The 22,492-nt window shown below is 35.6% G+C and overlaps 1 protein-coding gene across 3 annotated transcripts in view; it reads right to left on the bottom strand.

The window, feature by feature from the left end:
• LOC114052506 (serine/threonine-protein kinase SMG1) overlaps window positions 1–22,492 on the bottom strand; it is a 120,517-nt gene that overhangs the window by 57,711 nt on the left and 40,314 nt on the right. For all 3 annotated transcript variants that reach the window (XM_027875166.1, XM_027875165.1, XM_027875167.1), the window contains 9 exons: window positions 15,037–15,210; window positions 12,673–12,897; window positions 9,871–9,972; window positions 8,802–9,071; window positions 2,316–2,446; window positions 2,033–2,194; window positions 1,053–1,171; window positions 571–658; window positions 358–459 (listed from right to left, as the gene is read on the bottom strand). In XM_027875166.1, the coding sequence (XP_027730967.1) occupies window positions 358–459; window positions 571–658; window positions 1,053–1,171; window positions 2,033–2,194; window positions 2,316–2,446; window positions 8,802–9,071; window positions 9,871–9,972; window positions 12,673–12,897; window positions 15,037–15,210 (1,373 nt within the window). The remainder of the gene's footprint in view (window positions 1–357; window positions 460–570; window positions 659–1,052; window positions 1,172–2,032; window positions 2,195–2,315; window positions 2,447–8,801; window positions 9,072–9,870; window positions 9,973–12,672; window positions 12,898–15,036; window positions 15,211–22,492) is intronic.

The following is a 22,492-nucleotide window of genomic DNA, read 5'->3' as shown; positions in this document are numbered from 1 at the left end:
GCTTGAAAAATATAAAACTTAAAAAATAGATCTGAGATATAAGATAAAAAATTCTAAATAGGTTCTAAAATTAATCTTACATTTAACAGATGCTATATGAAACCTCTATTTGGAGAACTATTTAGGAGTTCATAAAATCTAAAATCTCAATTTTTCTAACTAGATCAATTGTCTTTTTCATCACTGAGCAGACTAAGCAAAATGCTCAAAACTTATAACAGAACTATATTCACAGGATTTTCCCCTTTTCTATAAAATTCTAAGACTCTGAAATAAAATTATAGTGGGAATTTTTAATAGAGTTTGTTTTGTTGCCTCAAAAACCACTCTCTTACATTTATTTCAAAATCTTTTTACCTCAGGACAACATCCAAAGGAATAGATTTCAACAGCTTTCCAAAGGCTTGTCGAATACGAGTTCCACTATGGACTAGCTGGACACGACATACATCAACACACCTACATTTTTAAAAAGGAAACAGGAAATTATCACTTGTGCACAGATGAAGGGCTTTGTTTTGGAGGGGCGGGAATAAGGGAGCAAAGATAAGTAATTTTTAATATGTATACCTTTGTAAAAGGTCATCAGGCAAGGAAGATGATAGGGCATGTAGGCTACTACACGCTTGAAGACAGATATTCACATCTTCAAGAAGGGCTACAATAACATAAAAAAGGATACTTTTAAGACAATTTCTAGATTGTTTTAAATCGCATTTTCTAGATTCTTGGGGTCAAAGACCAATCCAATATAATTCAGAACACTACTGCTTCAATGGAAAACAGACTTTTAAAAGACAAACATATTTAGCAAAACCAACTTAAATGCTTCTCAAGAGATTATTTACAAAAATATTTTGATGAAAAAACCTAAGGAACCTGAATACCATGAATAAACAAAATTTAAATATAATTTAAAAATATTTAAGTGCAAGAATTTTCAAGTGATAAGAGAATAAAAGATAAAAATACAGATGTGTTCAGCTATCTTTGCTAATTTGTTATGAAAGATGCTCAATTCTGTAAAGTTTGAGTAGAAGTAAAAATCTTACTGTTTGCTAGAAGTCCTTTGCAAAACTTATGGAAAGACGGAAGAGAGAATAAAGGTGCATATGTTTCAGACTTTTTCATTAGAACAGCAACTTCCAAAGCCCAAGTCATTAGCAGTTTCCTAAAACAAATTTATACATAGCAAATGTAAAAATAAATGCCCACACAATTATTTCTACATTAGATTTACTTCTAAAAAAGTGACTTTCAAATATTTCAACTACTTGTAAAATGATGTTTGTTAATAAAAGAAATCATTTTGCCTTAATGGCTAAAAATTTCTCACAAAGCCTTAAAAAATTAGGGTTGGATTCTAACCAAAGATAACTAAAGTCTCCATGTACATATGTTCTTGAATTAGACTTTTCACACAATTCTTTTGAAAGGAATAAATAATAATAAATGCTTCAAAATAAGGGAAGGAGGGGATGGGACAGCTATGTGGCGCAGTGGATAGAGCACTGGCCCCTGAGTCAGGAGGACCTGAGTTCAAATCCGGCCTCAGACACATAACACTTACTAGCTGTGTGACCCTGAACAAGTCACTTAACCCAACTGCCTCACCTCCCACCCCCCCAAAAAAAACCAAAGGGAAGGGAATAAGCATTTATATACTGCCTATTATGTGCTAGCCACTGTGCTAAGAGCTTTACCAATATTATCTCATTTGAATCCTTATAACAACTCTGTAATTTAGGTGCTATTATTAACAACCTCTTCCTCCTTTACAGTTGAGGAAACTGAGGCAATCAAAGGTTAATGCCTACAGTCACACAACTAGTTAAGTTTCTGAGACTGGATGTGAATTTAGTTCTTCCTGGCTCCAGGTCTAGTACTCTATCCACTATGTCAGCTAGCCTCAATATGCCCAATATTTGAAAAATTTGAGTGACTACAATGTTTAAAACTGTTCTTATTCTAAGATGATAGTCAAAGAATAAATTTAGGAACAAAGTCATGATGTTAAATTTTGCCAAGTTACCTGGTATCCTGATTAAGGTTATCTTTCTTTAGTAATATTCCCAAGAGGTTTAGTATGATTGAGAAATGCTTCTTTGTGGCTGTTGTTACAGTACTAATTACTGCTCCATCAAATAATGATGGTGATGAAGAGCTAAGACTACTAGATATAAAGTGATCATGCCTGGAAAACATACAAAAGTTTGAATTACTTAAAAAAAATTTATTAAGTTAGTAATACCCATACCAAATCAGCATCAATTTTTAAAAATCTGGTAAATCTGTTTTCAAAACAACAGTCTTACCTGGTACAATGTGAATACAAGGTGTAAAGAACTGCATACTGAATAGCAGGGAAATGGACAGCTAGGTCACCATGCACAATCATTAGGTTCTTACTCAGTAGTGCAAAAACCGTTGGAGACAACGCCCACATCTAAGTAAGCACAAAAAAATAGTGCGTTGGGTTGCTATTTTTTAAGAGCAAATCCTTAGAAACCATCCAAGTACAAATGAAAACATATTGATAATGCTAAAAATAAATACATTTATACAATTAAATATGTAATTCAGAAATCCCAAGGAATAGAGGGATCTACCCTTTTATGTTATATGAATGTCACTATACCCTTAACTACAGGTGGTAAGGTATCTTGTTGTATTATTCCTTTTCTATCAGCATATAATTTACTCATTTGGATGCCTTAATTTTTTTAAGCTATTCCACACACCAAATTTCCTCATAATTTCTATATTGAGATAGTCTGAATGGTTAAGAGTTTGAGGAAATATAAAGGTAGTCTCTAAGTCTACCTCTAAGTCTCTAAGACAAACATGCAGTTTGCATTGCCACTGGAACCAGATTAAAAGTAACTGGCAAATATTAAAATAAAAATATAATAAAGCACAGTTAGCATCACATTTTAAATGAAAGTCAATAAAAGGCCTGCAGGGATCTTAATGTAATAATTAGTGACCATTATTTCTATGTGACTTTGATATCACTAGTCTAACCTAAGACAGTCCTGCTGTCAAATAGAAAAAAGAGGCAGTGTAGTATGGTGGAAGTAACATTAGCTCAGAAGTCAAAGGACCTATGCTCAAATTCTAGTTCTGATGCTTACTACCTGTGTGACCTTTGGATAGTCATTTAACTTACCTGGGCCTCAGTTTCATCTTCTCTAAAATGAAGGGTATGGACTAGACGACTTAAGGTGATCCCTTCCAGGCCTAGATCTATGATCCTATGATTCTTATGACGTAAGGGGTTGGTAGGAAAGGAGTAAACAGGATAACTAGTTTATGAACATAATAAGGAGTCAAGGGCAAGCACTCAAGGCTCAGTCCAAATCACTGCTACTTCTTTTCTCAAAAAGAAATTCTCATAACTAACCAAGGCACTGCTAAAGTTTTCAATACCAAGGCAGATGTGTGTGTCTTCAGAACGAAAGGTGTAAGAAACATAAAACCCACAAGGATTTCAATCTAATTCTACTTTTAATAATACATTATTTAGGATTAGAATTAAAACTTTACAATGAAGTCAAAGAAATACGACTTGAATTTCTTTGATATTTCAATGAATTTGTTCTCTCTGCCACCAGAGAAGCTACATACAGGTTGCTGAATGTAAATCCAGGACTGGCTGACCAACTAGTGCTCTCTGCCACCCACCGTTACTCCTGAGATTTCTCTTGTTTCTCTCCCAATTCCTACACTAACCAATAACCAGTTATTTAGGAGAAAAGTATCCTGAGCAACTCACCATTAACCCCAATTCCATCCTACTCATGCTCTATTCTTACCCAGGGCATTCCCTCCACTGTTGGTCATTTAAAATTCTCATTTCATAGTACACAAACTCTTCTTCAAACTAGATGTCTTCCTCTCATTACTTCCACCTCTTAGTTCTCCATTGATACTGAACCCCCTCCTGTAATGACACTGCATCCTTGGCTATTCTTTCCAGCAATGGCAGGACCTTCTCTCACATCCTATAATGCAACTGTCCTGGAGAAGGAGGTGGAAAACTCTCACTTCCAGACTCCCCCATTATTCCTTCACTTAGCAACCTTCCTCCTTTTAAGTCCATCTACTCAATCAAAATTTTCTACCCAAAATACAAATTATGTTGGCCGCAATACACCAAACTTCAAGCCAGTCTCCCTCCTTTCTCAAGGAGTATAGTAACTGCTTCATCATTGTCTTCTCCCAAACTCTTACCTCATACTAGGGGACTTTAACATTCACAAAGATGCTTCCTCAAACTCCCTAAGTTCCCAATTCCTCAGCCTTTTTAAACCTCAAGATCCCTCATTCCACTTGGCCACACGTTAGATCTCATCATTACCCAAAAGTGTTCCACTTCCCTACTCAGAAACTGTGACCTTATCTGATCACAGCTTCCTAACATTCCATCTCTTCCAAACTCATCCAAACAAGTAATTTTAGAAGCTTCCCTTCCTTCTCTCTTCAATCTCAAGCCAATAGTTAACCATTTCAATCTACTGTTTTATGCTCTTTAATCCTCACCCCTTGTTCTATTTCATTCACCTCTTAAAAAAGGTCAACCCTGGATTACTCTTTCCATCTGCTCCTCCTCACATGCTGATAAACACAAACAAGGAAGTCTCACAACCTGAGTAACCAATTCATACTATCTAACTTCCACTGGGCTCTCATTGCAGCAAAGCAGTCTGTTGATTCCACTCTGTGATTACATCTCATTCCTCACAGGAGCTACTCTAAAACTTCTCTTTATCTCTTCAGGCCTCTTACACCTTCCATTATTACCAAGCTGAGGAGCTCCCCTGATTCTTTATGAGAAAATTGAGGCCATTCAAATTGAGTTTACTTTTCCGATTCTCTTCACAACAAACCCCCTGACACTATTTTCTTCCACTCATTCCTCTTCTCCCTCAGTCTTGATCCCTTCCCTTGCTAAGGATAACTCCTGTATATTTACACTTGATCCCATCCCTTCATGCCTTCTCTCTAGAAGACTGTACTCTCCTTGCCCCCCAAAATATTTGATTTCTTCCTATCTATTCTTTCCCTACCCTGCTTTCAAATATGTTCAAGTCAATAATCTTTTTCCCCTCTAGAGCTTTTCATAATGATACATTTTCTGGATGGTTATCTTTTACATTTTAGCACACAGGTCTTAAGAGTTTACAACCTATTAAAGACTACCATACATTATTCCATTGCCTCTGGGGTCTCCTACAAAGTTGATTCTTTAGAAAGAGTGAGTGAATCACGATTTCATAATTTATTTATATACCATCACGAAGAGAAAAGAGATGGGGTTTTAGTTTCAAGGGACTTTTAAACACGCTGCCTAATTTCTCAAAGGCAATCTAGCCTACTCTCTTCTTTTTCAACTCTGGGCCCTGGTCAGGTCATTGTCCAGTAACTGTTTCTATTCAAAATACATGTACTGATGGACTAATTCAATGGATGTCCATCCAAAAGGACAAATGACATTTTTCATTAATAAGGTATCTACTATGTGGACTGTGGGATCTAACAAAAGAGTAGGCATATGACTTAACGACAGTGCTCACAATTAGCACATCCTTAAACAGAAAGATCTGATGGCCCTCACCATCAAGTTATAAGGATTACCCCTTTTTGGCCACTGCACTAATATATTCCATGACAGTTGCACACAGATTTCCCTGGTTTTCACCTTCCATGATGTTATCTGAAGACTGGTGAACATTTTGTTAGAGGAGCACTCTACTGAATCAAAAGTTTCTGTATAAGCAATAAAACAGTGGAACCTTGTATTCTCTACACCTTCCACAAACTTTGGGACTGTGATCACGTGTTACTCTTCAAAACATTATTTATTAAAGCTTGCCTGTTGCCTTCTCATATCTTCACTACTCTTGATGCGAATATAGATTATTAGCATAGATTTTTATAAAGACAAATATTATTGATATTTGGGTCAATAATATTATTTTCTTTTTGGGGGGGGGGCTAGGCAATGGGGTTAAGTGACTTGCCCAGGGTCACACAGCTAGTAAATGTCAAGTGTCTGAGGTCACATTTGAACTCAGGTCTTCCTGACTCCTGGGCCTGTGCTCTGTTCACATAATATTCTCTTGATAGCCTTTTTTCAGTACTAATACTGTCTAGGATTCTTTGCAATTGTGAAGTATCTTTACCACTCTGAATTATTTTGAGAATTAAAACCTCAATGCACTCACAATTGTGTCACTTGCAAGGGTCAGATTTTTTCCCATGTATTCTTGGTCTGCAATTGATATCTTCATTTTAGTCCCATTTTTACTTCTTCATATACAAGGATTAGAGACCGAAACATTAGGCACTTTGGTGATCAATGAAGATAGTATGGTTTAGAAATGGTGACAGATTGGAGGCAACTGTTTGGCCCTTTTGCCTTCTCATTGTATTTATATTTTATATCGATAAAACTTCCATAGGAAATCACAATAGTCCAATTTAATGTTTGTTTCTTTTTCCATTTCCCATTTTTGAAGATTAATAATTTGTTTGAATAAGTCAGGTGGGATCTATGTCACATTGTATAATCTCATCTTTATATTTCTCTTAATCTGGTGTTGGCATAAGGGTCAAAAATCAACAAATTTATTGTCTGAGTGCATATAAACAATTCATTCAGAAAAAAATCCTATGTGGTAACCAGGTTCTTTATCATTAATATAAATGAATTTCATATTTTTTGAGTGTTCAGTGTTCCCCTTTTCTAGTACTTCAGAATAACTTTCAATAAAGTATTCACAATACAGAGACATTAGGTTTCTGAGTTAACCTAAAAAAGCAAGCCCGTGGTCTTTGTTTCCTTATCCTGCACCATATTCACTCTTAAAGAGAAAGGAATAAGCATGCATATATATATATATATGCACTATATATGCACTATATATATATATAGTGTCTAGGTGCTTAAATAAAATTTAAACATTTAAAATGTTTCATAAATGTTATCTCATTTGATTCTGACAACAAACCTGGGAGGTAAACACTGTTATTATGCTCATTTTTAGTATTTGAGGCTGTATTTGAATTCAAGTCTTCCTGACTCCATGTATAGCACTCTATCCAGTATACTACCCAACTGCCTCTAAAATAACACACTCAGGGTCACACAAGTAATCAATAATCAATAAACATTTATTAAGTGACTACTATGTGCCAGGCACTTTGCTAAGCACTGAGGATACAAAAAGAGGCAAAAGATAAGTCTATGTCCTCAAGGGAGCCTACAATTTATTAAGTATTAAATGGCAAACTAGGTTTAGAACAACAGGTCTTCAAATTTCAAATCCAGTCCTTCTTCCATTATACCATGCAGACTAGTTCACAAGCGTATTGAAGTCACTGACTTTAATTGAAGGCTCTTACTGAGATAGTAGAAGCAAAGTCTTTTTTGCATTTTGATTTTCTGCAGTTTAAGTTAGTATAGAAGCTATTTTCATAAACCTCCATTTAAATGCTGGTACTCTAATCTTGAGATTTTTGGCCAGTGACCAACAAATTTACATACTACTAGAAGCATATAGCTGTATTATAATTATTCTCATCATACATTAAACGGTCCAAAGACAACAAGAAAGAACATTTCATGTAGTCCTTCGACATCTCACTTTGCAAATGTTCATTATAAACATAGGCAAAAAGTCTACCATAAACTACCAACATCTAATAATTTAAGTTTTCCTAAAAGGATACAATTTTTCCTACCAGTGAAAGAACACCAGATTACTTAGGGAAGAAAATGAAACTGTTAAAAAAAAAAAGACTTAATATTTGCACTGTTTTAAAGTTTAAAAAATAAGAATTTTTAAAAACATATTTAGACACTCAGCATAAATCTGAGATAAGAAATTAACTTCCTGAATAACTGACATGTTTGGAAGACATATCTAAAACACATGCCATAATGTTTAAGAGAGAGAGAGAGAGAGAGAGAGAGAAAAGTAGAAAAATTTTAAAGACATTTTCTATTGTTTTGTTGTTCAGTTGCTTCAGTCGTGTCTGATTCTGCATGACCCCATTTGGGGTTTTCTTTGCAGAGTCCTGGGGTAGTTTGCCATTTCCTTCTCCAGTTCATTTTACAGAAGAGGAAACTGAAGCAGACAGGGTCAATTGACTTGGCTAGGGTCACACAACTAGTAATTGTCTGAGGCCAGATGTGAATTCGGGAAGATGAGTCTGCCCACCTAGCTGCCCCCCAAATTTGTTATTGTTCAGTTGTGTCTGATTCTTTGTGACCCCATGGACCATTGCTGGCCAATATTGTCCACTGGAATTTCTTGGCAAGGATACAGGAGTGGTTTGCCATTTCCTTCTCCAGTGGATTAAGGCATACAGAGGTTAAGTGACTTGCCTAGGGTCACACAGCTAGTAAGTGTCTGAGGCTGGATTTGAACTCAGGTCTTCTTGACTCCAAGCAGAGTATACTATCCACTGAGTCACCTAGCTGCCTCAGACATTTTTTTAAAAAAGATTTTTAAATACCTCTATAACATCCATAATAATGGCAACTCTTAAATTGCCTTATCTTGTGCATACTCATTTAACTGTCATTAAAAATATTCCTAATAAAAGTGAGAAAGATATACTTACTCAGCAACAATTAGAAAGTATATTTATGCCAATCTGACTCTTTGAAAGGAACGTTTAGACATTCCCTGAATAGTAATTTTGGAGTCACAACGATGTGATTCTAGCCAAACATAGTTGATATTTTAGAAATAAATAGGAAGGATGGACCAAAAAAAATACTAAAGACTTACCCCAATCAGTGAGTTTTTGGCATTTCCAATTGTGGTTAATGCACTGAGGTCAAATATAACTACAAATTTTGCATTGTCTACATTGAATACGTGGTTTTTAAAAGCATCATGTTGGATTTCAGAACAGGCTTCAGGAAGTTGTAGGTTATGCAGGAGATTGTTTAGTGCACAAGTCATTTCTCCCAAAATCAACCTGTAGGCAGTCTCCAAAACAGGAATATTCTTCAGGCTGAGTACAGCTTGATATACGGCATGAGCTACAGCAACAACCTTAAAAATTTAAGAACACAACTCAAAAAAAAAAAAAGGGTAATTTTTCTATTTCAGCTCATTTCTGACATATTTTCAAGCTCCAAATTTTCAGCATATGCTTTGAAAGCTGTCAAGGATCACACAAATATAAGGTATTAAGTAATTAATTTGAAGAAATCACAATAAATTTTCTAAAAACACTACAAGAAAAGCAAATTTCTAAAGAAAAATGCTTGAAAGGAGCATTTCCTGTGTTTAGTTTTATATAGTTTTTTTCTTTGTTATTTGGGTACATCAAGAAGTTAGAAAACTGAAAAGTAATTCCTTACAAAAACAAGTCCTATTCACAAATTTCATTTTACAACTATAAAATTACAGATCTCAAATGCATGTGTAGAGCCCGGTCAAAAGTTTTAGCAACTGGCTTAAATCTTTATGATGATGATGAAATGATAGACATTTAAAATTTTAAATTAAATTTAAAAAAATCTGCCTGCCACATGAAAATCTAGTTTCCTTCAACATATCCCAGTATGGTTCTATAATAATTATATTTGTATTATTATATGATACATTTAACTTAAAATTTAATTTTGATCTAAATATTATAAACATATTTAATAATAATAATTATAATAATATAACACATTATCATACAATAATTATTTATTCAAAGAATTCATTTCAATCCTGAAATTCAGAGAACAAGCATTAATCAGATTATTTAACAGGTATTTATGTCCTCTGTGATAAAATATAAAAATGTTTACAGATCCCCTTTCCTCACAAATTAGCTTTGTATGTATTTATTACTCACCTCTTTTTCTTTATGATAACGCAGAAGTAGTAGTTTAGATGCTGGTATAAACAGTTTTTCTACGAATGATGATGGTAATTTTGTATTTATCTGTTCAACAATCTAAAAGCATAAGATAACAATATTTGTCTCATTTATGTTTTTAAAATCCCAAACCTCATGAACTAATTTTAAAACTTCGTATGCCATTTTAATTGAAAATAACCTTAAATAAGATTAACCTACTAAACTCTGTAAACTTAATATAAAAGCCATCGGTTCAAAGAAGAAAAGTAAATTAAACCATTTTAAAAATGTTACACAAAAGTGGAAATGGAAAAGAAGCAAAACATAATGGGGAGTCCCCAAAATGACTGTTTAAGTACTTCTATGACCTTGTACAATGCCTAGAAATACTGTGGAGACTGATTTGTAAGGAAAGCTTTGACACTATAAATAACTTAAAAATATTTGAGAACTTAAATAGCAATAAAATGAACGAAAATATTATACCAGGAAAAGCACATTATACTATTAAAAAAATATGAAAAATTCCCTTAATATAAAGAACATCTTTTATTCGAGCTAAATTCTCAGATTCTTACAATCTAACCAATAGCTCACTAATGTTCTGACTCCTTAAGAGTCTGGCCAATATGGTGGATCTTTAATAAACCTTGTCTTTGGTTGAAAGAAGGCGTGGGTCGAATTTTTTCGGGCAGGACCTGCTTGTTGTGATTTTGAAGTGCTGGCACCCCTAAACCTCAACATTTTGGTGGCCCGTACGGGGAAATTGCCTAACCCCCAAGTTCTTCTCCAGCCAAGACTGGAAGGTATATAAGCCTCCCCCTCCTCCTTTCTTGCTCTGCAGTTCGGGCCACTCTCCAAGCACCAAGGCTTGGAGGTGCTTTTCTGGCAGACAGTTAGGAGGCTGTCCTGTACTCAGCCTGATGCTCTCAGGCTCTCAATCCACTGGGTCGGTACCAGGCCATGGACCTGGGTACACCTTCCACAGCACAGAGGACAAGGACGGACGCCCTTTCTGGAAGTGTATGCCCAATTCTGTCAATTCTCTCAGCACTAGGGAACTGGGGAAAACTGCAGTTGCTTTGTGGTTCCCTGAGGCTGACTTACTTACTCCTTTCCCTCTACACCTCTGAATCCTCCTTCATAGAGGTTACAGGGAAAAGTTATATAAAAATATCTTGGCAGATTCTGGAGGTTTTGTGACTGATCATTAAGGAGTTTTGAAACTCCTCCTTACAACCCTGGTCACTCTTTTCTCCCACTCTCTTCCCTTGAGTCAAGAGGGTATCTGTTAAGCCCTCTCATAGCAGAAGAAACTCTTTTCACCCTTTACCCCTCACCTTTGATTTTACCCTCCCCTGTGTGTGAAAGGAAGGAGAGGGGAGGGGCAGCAACTACAAGTACAGGCCTCCCTGCCAATGGCCTTGTGCCCTGGGGAAACCTTTGCCTGGAAGCATCCTGCTCAAGGTAATAAAAAAGCTAGCCTCTGAACTTGGGTAAGCACCCTCATTTAAATTTGTAGTTTTAACTGTTATTTCCTAAGCTGTGATTAGTGAAACTTGCTGTTTGAGGTAAAAGCTCATAGGATTTTATTTTGAGCTGTCTGGTGGATCATAATCCATTGATCATCAATAACCCACCATCTGAGAGCAATGCCACAAGCTACTCAGAGAATGTGATACTGGTGGGAAGTCAGCACTGGGAAAAGCTGAGAAGACAATTTTAGCTTCAGTCTAAGATGGGATCATCCTGGCTCAGTTTCCCCATTATATTCCTTTGAAAGGGAATGTTACCTACCTGGTTATTCCTGAGTCTGGCTATGAGGTGGATTTGATACTGCATGGTTGGAAAACTGAATTATCTGAATCCAAAGAGAGCTAAGGATGTTTTATCCTCTCATATTTGGGCCCTAATCTAGTCCCTACTTTATATCTGAACCTGCAGTGTTTTCTGTCAGATTTGTGTCTTCCAGACTACAGGCCATTCACCTACAGTCGGCAGTAAACAGTGGCTACTAGCCAATGTCCCCCAATCATTCCCTCTCAGCACTTTGGAACCCCCTCCAGGCAGGGACAGCTCTACACCCCTTGCCAGCAGGAAGCAGTTTCAGAAGCCAAGACCTTTGCCCCTTACCCCAAAAGTATTTGAGTTCCTTTTGTTTGAGGGGGAATGATAAGGATGGGATGTTGACCCCAAAAAGGAAAAAAATCTGTTTCCCACATGGCCATATCTCTGGCATTCTCCTGAGGCTATAATCCCATCAACTGGCCTTTCACTGTGACTATGCCCAATCTGTTACATTTAATCAAGCCTAGCTCTCCACTGTTTTACCTCCCTATGGCCCCCAGCCATTTCCCACCCTTAACCCTAACTAGGCTCCATTCTCCCTTGGCCATGTGGTCCAGGTCCCAGGAGTTCTGTTCACTGCAGCTTACTGGTCACTCATCCAGATCTTCCTTAAACCTTTCCTCCAGTTACCCCAAACTACTTGGCCATTCCTAGATCCCTCCTACAGTCTTTCTGTACATAAGGTCCATCTTGTCACTATTAAGGTGCTCAGATTCTTATAATCTACCCAAAAGCTCACTAATGTTCAGACTCCTAAAGACTCTGGCCAATATGGCAGATCTTTAATAAACCTTGTCTTTGGCTGGAAAAAAAAAATATATATGTATATAAAGAATGTCTAAAAGTAAATTTTTAAAAGTTTCCAACCTACCATTTTAAATTCAAAGGCCTGAATAAACCATAACTCAATAAATTAAAAGGCAACAAAAACTAGAATGAAGTACTTACCAATGTGAGCAAATTCAAGACTGAGATGATATAATCTGTACCACAAGTCTGGCAATTCTCCAACTGATCTAATCCATATGTGATGACCATGTCACAATGTATAGTCATGCTAGGGTCTAGACTACCAAGCAAAACACCAACACACTCATTGGCAGCTGTCAAAACTGCCTCAGAAAAAAACACTTGGTTTGCTGCTGTAACACATCTCATTACTCTGTACAGTACCTGCAAAAGGGGAAAAATAATTCTTTTTAAAAAAAAAAGTTATCTTTTATTGTTAAAAAAAATAATCTTTGTTAGGATGACAGGATCAGAGATCTAGAGGTAGAAAGAACCTCCAACCAATCATCTTACAGTCAGGAAACTGAGGTTCAGGGAGTCACCTACTAAGTGACTTGTCAAAGTGAGTGTCAGATTGCCAAAATGCTATCAGATCCAGAATTTGGATCCAGATCCTCTGACTCTAAAGTCAGTGTTCTCTCCACTGTCCTGGTCTGAATTTATTTACAAATGATAAGAGTATTTTACATTAATTAAATAATGAGGATGTTCAATAAGTTGTTAAAACACTAAAATGGCCTTAAGCCAGAAAATTCTAGAGACTAAACTGGAATTCATTCTAATACAAATTTATTGTTGTAACTAAAGTTAACAATAAAAGAGATTTTGTAAAAGGATGACAAGTTGCCTAAGCATGATGAATAGCAAAATAACATTATTGCTCTTGCAACTGATCCATTTTCCTTTTTAAACTGTGGACTGTTTCAAAAGTTAAGAAAAGATTTTGACCAACAATAAGTACTAGTTGCCAGGATGAGTATATTTTAGAACATTTTAAATAATTTTTCAAGTAGGATAATCATTACTTATATACTAAATTTCCAATGAATACAAATCAGGGAAAAGAAAGTAGACTAATGCTAGAATATAATAATTTTTAACAAAATTCTTTAATCATTGGTCACAATAAGAAAGCAATTAAAAAGCCTAAATAGGATTAAAAATGCTTTTTACTAAAAGTCTAAATTAAAATCTGTGATAGTTATATAATATTAATCAGCTTGATTCACTTTATTTATTTAGTCTAGGCAATGGAGTTAAGTGACTTGCTCAGGGTCACACTGCTAGTGTTATATGTATCTGAGGCTAGATTTGAACTCAAGTCCTCCTGACTCCAGGGCCGGTGCTCTATCCACTGCGCCACCTAGCTACCCCTACTTTATGTTTCAGTGAGCTATTTAACTGCCTACAGATCTGCTTTTGCTGTTGTTTATCTTTCCTTTCCGAAGAGGGTCAATGACATCATGGGGTCTTGACTTGTTTATGAATTGGATTTGAGACAGAGTTACACCAAGTTGTCAGCCTCTCTTCCAGAGTCACTGAAGTCCAGTGGCAAGACAAAAATCAAGATGATTGGGAATAGCTCATGATGCAGTGGATGACCTTAGTGTCTTCAATGTCTAACCAAGCTGTATGCACCTCTACAGTGCCTACTTCAGCTGCCTTCATGGCTGTAGGAACAAACTGTTCTTATCCACCCATTTCAGCAGGGGAAGTCTTCACATGCTTGGAGCAGACATCCCCTAACTCACAGATGGGCTCAAGGCCTCTTCAATACCCTCAATTTTATTTAGCCCATCTACTGAGATGGTTTTATGGTGGTATGGCCACTGCGCATGCCACAGCTTCTTGGAGCTTTTAAAGACTAATCATAGCTCTAACAAAGACAGGAACAACAAGAACGTGAAATGCAGAGATTTGGCTTACACATCAATGTGTTCATCTCATTTATCTGAATGAGAACACTACCTAACCCATTCTTGTCATTAAATAAGGATTATCAGTACAGAAAGATATGACTTATCTAAGCATTATAGAATCATTAAGTAGTTATTTTTGTCTTGAAGGTTTATATCCTTTTAACCACAAATAATTTGAAACCATTCACAATACAAATCATTCTAAAATATATTACATTATTTCCCTGCCTTTCTAAGCAGAGGATATAATCTTAACTTTATTATTATAAACATGTTATTATACTATGCCATAATACAGTGATACTCTCAATAGCTGCTGAGATGTGAGAGCTGTTTTGTCTCTTTAAAAATGGGCTCTTATTTGCTATACTTCTATTCTTTTATAGCTTTTGTCTCTTCCTTTGTTGTCAGCATGTCTACCTCTTTAAGCAATCCTCTCCTCCTTCCTGATTTGCTTCTTTTAATCATTTTACTAAGAAACTGAGAAAACAGATAATCAAGTTTGTTAGAACAGTTAAAATTAAAAGTTACTAGGGCTTAAAGAACTGAGAGGTTCTCTTTTTTTCTTAATGATATATAAAGGGTACTTTAAAAAAAAACTTACATCTGTTACATATGCTTCAGTAATTGGAGGACCTCTGATTGGGCTGAAGCGCTCCCCAATACTTCTTACCACAGTACTGAATACCCGAAGAAGAGCTGCTAACTTTGGTAATGATACTGATGGAGGAGGAATATCTTCATCTACTGACTCCCCAGAGGCTACATGGCTGAGGTCCTAAATAAGATACAGAACAGTCATTTATGAATACATGTAAGTAAATAAGTCCCATGAACAGATTAAAAATAATTCTAGTCTGAAAAGTAAATATTTGGTACAGACAACAAAAAAAAAATGGAAAAAGGAAATGGATCTCTTCTTTCAAATTAATGCTAATTAAATCTAGTTGATAAAGGAAATAATTTCTACTCTAGCAGTGCAGTAGAATGATCACTGTATTTGGAGTGACAAGAATATTTCTGTGAATCCAAGTTCTACCACTTACTCACTTGGCAACTTTGGCCAAGAAACTTCAACTCTCTATGCCTCAGTTTCCTCATCCACAAAATATTAAAACAGACTAGTTACATAACGTCTCTCAGAATTTTCAAAAGGTTTCTGATTTACTTACTCAACAAATACTTTTGCTGTTACTTCTTATACACCATTTTGCTAAGTAAATCCCTGTCCTTAAGGAATCTACCAATTATGTAGGGTAGAGAAAACACTCAAAAATTAGGCAATACATTAAGTTAAGTTACAAAATAACACAGGAAATTTTATACCATCTTGTATTGTGGTAAGTGATATGGATAACAGATGCTATAAATTTGAAGAAGAAAATTTTTCACTGGACTAATCTGGAAAGGCAACATAGAATTAGGTCTTAAAGAAAACTTCAGGCTTTTAATCTAGGTGAAAAAATGTTGAGGAACCTACACTCAGATGTGAGAAATGTCTTGAGTAAAGGCTATGAGGTGAGAATGTGCATAAGTTTTTTACATAACTGAAAACAGACCAATCTACTGTGAGCCAAAAGTTCTATTGGAGGAATAGGGATGAAAAAACTTTGTGAAAAATCTTGACTTCCAAGGTAAAGAGTAAATTTTATCCTGTAGATACTTAAATCCCTATCATGCACCAGCTAATATGCTAGATACTGAGGTTACAAGTATAAAAAAATTTAATACTCTTGACTCAAAAAAAGCTTACATTCTAAGGAGGAAGAAAATACAAATATGGATGTGTACAGCATAAATAAATGCAAATATAAAACAAAGTTGCTAAATAATAGGTAGTCTGGAAAGGAGGGTATTAACAATTGTGGGAGGAGGTAAAGAAAGAAGAAAGCTTCAAGCAAATGATGCTTGATGTTAATGTTAAAGGATACTTGTGTGTTGAAGAGAAGGTCTCCATAAAGCAGAGGCAACAAAAGAGTTCATTCTAGGCAGGAGAGGCTGCCAGTCTAAAATCGTGGAGACTGGTATCATAAAGATAGTTACGTTACATGAGAAGCTGAGAGGGTCAATATGGCCGTATCACAGCATGTATGAGGGGGAATTCATGTATAATGAGATTACATAGTTAATTTGGGTCCAGGTTTTTCTAGTACTTTAAAAGCCAAGAAGAAAATTTATTTTTTTGAAATAGTTTATTAATTTTCAATATTCACTTCTATAAGACTGACTTTTAAATTTTCTCCTCCCTCCTCCCCAAGACAGGCCTGCAATCTGATAGAGGTTTTACTTATACATTCATATTACGCATATTTTCACATTAGTCATGATATAAAGAAGAATCAGAACTAATGGAAGGAACCATGAGAATGAAGCAATAAAACAAAACAATAAAAGAAAAGAACAAATAGTATGCTTCCATCTGCACTAGGACTATAGTTCTATCTCTAGATGTGGATATCATTTTCCATCATGAGTCTTTTGGAGTTGCCTTAAATCCTTGCATTGCTGAGAAAAGCCAAGTCTATCAAGGTCAGTTATCGCACAATGTGGCTGTTACTGTGTATAATGTTCTCCTGGTTCAGTTCATTTCACTCAGTATCAGTGAATATATGTCTTTTCAGGTTTTTCTGAAGTTAGCCTGCTCATCACTTCTTATAGCACAATAGTATTTCATTGCATTCATATACCACAACTTGTTCAGCCACTCCCCAATTGACGGGCATTCCCTCAATTTCCAATTCTTTGCCAACACAAAAAAAGCTATAATAAATATTTTTGTATATGTGGGTCCTTTTCCCATTTTTATGGTCTCTCTGGGATACAGCCCTAGAAGTGCTATTGCTGGGTCAAAGGGTATGCACATTTTTATAGCCCTTTGAGTATAGTTCCAAATTGCTCTCCAAAATGGTTGAATCAGTTCACAGCTCCACCAATAATGCATTAATGTTCCAATTTTCCCACATCTTCTCCAACATTTATCATTTTCCTGTTTTGTCATGTTAGTCAATCTGATAGGTGTGATGTGGTACCTCAAGAGTTGTTTTGATTTGCATTTCTCTAATCAATAGTGATTTAGAACATTTTTTCGTGAGTATAGATAGCTTTAATTTCTTCATCTGAAAACTACCTGTTCGTATTCTTTGACTATTTATCAATCGGAGAATTACTTGTATTCTTATAAATTTGACCAATTCTCTACGTATTTTAGAAATGGGACACTGGTTATAAAAATTCTTTCCCAGTTTTCTGCTTCCCTTCTAATCTTGCTTGCATTGGCTTAGTTTGTGCAAAAACTTTTAAATTTAATGTAATCAAAATTATCCATTTTGCATTTCATAATGTCCTCTCTCTCTTGTTCGGTCATAAATTCTTCCCTTCCCCATAGATCTGAAAGGTAAACTATTCCTCGCTGTCCTAGTTTGCTTATAGTATCAGTCTTTATATCTAAATCTTGTACCCATTTTGACTTTATCTTGGTATAAGGTGTAAGATGTTGGTCTATGCCCAGTTTCTGCCATACTATTATTTTCCAGTTTTCCCAGTCGTTTTGATTAAACAGTGACTTCTTATCTCAGAAGCGAGAGTCTTTGTATTTATCAAATAGTAGTTTGGTATAGTCACTGACTATTGTGTCTTGCACACCGAACCTATTCTACTTGATTGCTGCCTTATAATACAATTTAAGATCTGAAACAGCTAGGCCACCTTCCCTACCATTTCTTTTCATTAGTTCCCTTGATATTGTGGACCTTTTCTCCTTTCAGATGAATTTTATTATTTTTTTCTAGCTCTATGAAATAATTTTTTGGTAGTTTGATTGATATAGCACTGGATAAGTAAATCAATTTAGGTAGAATTGTCATTTTTATTATATTAACTTGGCCTACCCATGAGCAACTGATATTTTTCCAATTATGTAGATCTGACTTTATTTGTGTGAAGTGTTTTGTAATTGTGTTCATATAGATCCTAGGTTTGTTTTGGCAGGTAGACTCTCGAATATTTTATGTCTGCAGTAATTTTAAATGGAATTTCTCTATCTCTTGCTGTTGGGCTTTGTTAGTAGTATATAGAAATGCCAATGATTTATGGGGATTTATTTTATATTCTGTAACTTGGCTAAATTTGTTTATTATTTCAAGTAATTTTTACTTAATTCTCTAGGATTCTCTAAGTATACCATCATATCATCTGCAAAGAGTGATAGTTTTGTTTCTTTGTTGCCTATTCTAATTCCTTCAATTTCTTTTTCTTTTCTAATTGCTGAAGCATTTTTAGTACAATATTGAGTAACAGTGGTGATAATGGGCAACCTTGTTTCACCCCTGATCTTACTGGAAATGCTTTTAGCTTATCCCCATTACACATAATGCTTGCTAATGGTTTTTGAAAGATGCTACCTATCATTTTAAGGGAGACTCCATTTATTCCTATGCTCTCTAGTGTTTTTAATTGGAATAGGTATTATATTTCGTCATATGCATTTTCTACATCTATTGAGATAATCACAGGATATGTTAGTTTTGTTGTTGATTATGGTCAATTATGCTGATAGTTTTCCTAATACTGAACCAGTACTGCGTTCCTGGCATAAATCCTACCTGGTCATAGTGTATTAGCCTCGAGATAAGTTGTTGCAATCTCTTGTTAATATTTTATTTAAAATTTTTGCATCATATTCATTAGGGAAATTGGTCTATAATTTTCTTTCTCTGTTTTGGCTCTTCCTGGTTTAGGTATCAGCACCATACTTGCAACATAAAAAGAATTTGATAAGACTCCTTCACCTATTTTCCCAAATAGTTTATATAGCATTGGAATTACTTGTTCTTTAAATGTTTGATTAGAATTCACTTATAAATCCACTTGGCCCTGAAGATTTTTTCTTAGGGAATTCACTGATGGCTTAATTTCTTTTTCTGAAATGGGGTTAAGTATTTTATTTCCTCTTCTGTTAATTCGAGCAATTTATATTTTTGTTAACATTCATCCATTTCACTAAGATTGTCAAATTTATTGGCATACAGTTGGGCAAAATAGTTCCTAATTATTATTTTTCCTCTTCATTCCTTTTCATTTTGATGCTGGTAATTTGGATTTCTTCTTTCTTTTTTAAAATCAAATTAACCAAAGGTTTATCTATTTTATTTTATTTTTTTCATAAAACCAGCTTTTAGTTTTATTTATTAGTTCAATAGTTTTTTTTAATTTCAATTTTATTAATCTCTCCTTTGGTTTTCAGAACTTCTAATTTGGTATTTAATTGGGGACTTTTAATTTGCTTTTTCCTAGCTTTTTTAGTTGCATGTCCAATCCACTGATCTCTTCTTTCTGTTTTATTCATGTAAGCATTTTTGGATATAAAACTTCCCCTAAGAACTGCTTTTGCTGCATCCCATGAGTTTTGGTATGTTGTCTCATTATTGTCATTCTCTTGGATGAAATTATTGATTATTTCTATGATTTGTTGCTTGACTCACTCATTTTTTAGGTTTTGATCAGTTTCCAATTAATTTTTATTGCATAATGATCTGAAAAGGGTGCATTTAATATTTCTTCCTTTCTGCATTGGATTGTGTGGTTTTTATGCCCTACTACGTAGTCAATTTTTGTGTAGGTGCCATGTACCACTGAGAAAAAGGTATACTTCTTTTCTGTCCCCATTCCGTTTTCTCCAGAGGTCAACCGTATTTAACTTTTCTAAAATTCTATTCCTCTCAACTTCTTTCTTGTTTATTTTGTGGTTAGATTTATCTAGTTCTAAGAAGGAGAGGTTAAGCCCCCCACTAGTATAGTTTTGCTGTCCATTTTTTCCTGTCCCTTAACTTCTTTCAGAATTTGGCTGCTATACCACTTGGTGCATAAATGTTTAGTAATGATATTACTTCACTGTCTATGGTGCCTTTTAGCAGGATGTAGTTCCCTTCCTTATCTCTTTTAATTAGATCTATTTTTGCTTTTGCTTTGTCTGAGATTAGGATTGTTACCCCTGCTTTTTTCACTTCAGCTGAAGCATAATATATTCTGCTCCAGCCTTTTACCTTTACTCTGTGTGTATCCCTCTGCCTCAAATGTGTTTCTTATAAACATACTGTAGGATTATGGTTCTCAATCTACGCTATCTTTTTCCGTTTTATGAGAGAGTTCATCCCATTCACATTCAGTTATGATTACCATCTGTGTCTCTCTCTGTCCTATTTCCCCTGTTTATACTTTTCTCTCTCCTTTCTCTCTTTCCTTCCTCACTAGAGTTCTGCTTTTGACCACTGCTTCCCTCCTATTAGCCCCCTCCCTTTTCTTCTCTTTCACCCTTTCTACTTCTTCCCTCCCTTCTCTTTTCCTTTCCCCTTCCTACTTCCTATAGGATGTGTTAGATTTCTATACCTAACTGATTATGTTATTCCCTCCTTGAGCCAAATCTGATAAGAGTAAGGTTCAAACAATGCTCATTTCCCTCCCTTCTTTCCCTCAATTGTTTTTGTGCATTGATTCCTGGTCTGCCTCCTCCTTTCCTCTTCTCCCACTACAATCCCTTTTCACCACTTAATTAGATTTTTATCATCACATCAAAGTCAACTTATACCCACATCCTCTAAGTATATCATGTCATAATGTCATAATAACATTACAGTTCTCAAAGAGTTACAAGCGTCATCTCCCCTTGTAGATGTAAACAGTTTGCCCTTGTTAATAACGTTTTTTTCTTTCCTGTTTACCTTTTTACGCCTCTCTTGAGTCTTGTATTTGAAGATCAAATTTTCCACTGAGCTCTGGTCTTTTCAGCAGGAAGGTTTGGAAGTCCCCTATTTCATTGAATGTCCATCTCCTCCCCTGAAAGATCATGCTCAACTTTGCTGGGTTGATCCTTGGTTGTAATCCAAGCTCTTTTGCCTGAAGGAACATCATATTCCAAGCCCCACAATCTTTTAATGTAGAAGCTGAAAGGTCCTGTGTAACCCTGACTGTGGTTTCATGATATCTCAATTGTTTCTATCTGGCTGATTGAAGTATTTTCTCTTTGATCTGGTCATTTTGGAATCTGGCTACAATATTCCTTGGTGTGTTTAACTTGGATCTCTCTTTCAGGAGGTGATTGGTGGATTCTTTCAATGACTATTTTACTCTCAGGTTCTGGGACCTCAGAGCAGTTTTCTTTGATGATTTCCTGAAGGATATTGTCCAGGCTCTTTTTTTCATCATGGTTTTCAGGTAGACTAACAATTTTTTAAACTGTCTCTCCTGGATCTATTTTCTAGGTCAGTTATTTTACCAATGAGGTACTTTACATTTTCTTCTATTTTTTTCATTCTTTTGTTTCTGTTTGAATGATTTTATTTCTCATGGAGTCATTAGTTTCCATTTGCCCAATTCTAATTTTTAACAAATTGTTTTCTTCTATTAGATTTTGTACCTCCTTTTCCATTTGGCTTTTGAAGGAGTTGTTTTCTTCAGTTTACTTTTTTTTCCCCATTTGGCCAACTGTATTTTTTAAGGACTTGTTTTCTACAGTTAATTTTTTTATTTCCTTTTCCAAGCAATTGCCTCTCTCTTGCATATCTCTCATTTTTCCCCCCAATTTTTCTTCCAGCTTTCTTATTTGACTTTTAAAATCCTTCTTGGGCTCTTCCAAGAAGGCTTTTTTGGCTTGAGATCAGTTCATATGCCCTTTTGAGGTTTCGGATGTGGGTATACTGACAATGTTGTCCTCTTCTGGATTTGTGCCTTGATCTTCCCTGTCTCCATAATAAGAATCTATAGTGATTGTCCGTTTCTGCTTTTTGCTCATGGTGTTTGCCTATTTCCTGACCTTTTTTTTTTTCTTTTTAAAGTTGAGCTCTCCTGTTGGAGTGCAGGGGGCAAGTACCCAAGCTCCTTCTCCTGCTCACCTGGGCCTTGCACAGGAACGTTTCGTTGTTGGAGGATGTCCGTCAGCCTGGAGCTTTGCCTACTGGAGTTGTGCTTCCCAGAGTTGTGCTGAGGCACCTGGTGATTTGGCTGCTGCAGAATGCCGTTACCATGGTAGTTTTCTGAGCTGGTGTCTACCAGTTCCCCTGCCTGTA

The sequence above is a fragment of the Vombatus ursinus genome, unplaced genomic scaffold (genome assembly GCF_900497805.2).
Source record: "Vombatus ursinus unplaced genomic scaffold, bare-nosed wombat genome assembly UNPS02014807.1, whole genome shotgun sequence".
NCBI classification, from domain to species: Eukaryota; Metazoa; Chordata; class Mammalia; order Diprotodontia; family Vombatidae; genus Vombatus; species Vombatus ursinus.
The sequence above is the reverse complement of the archived record's forward strand: the minus strand, read 5'-3'. Positions and strand labels throughout refer to the sequence as shown.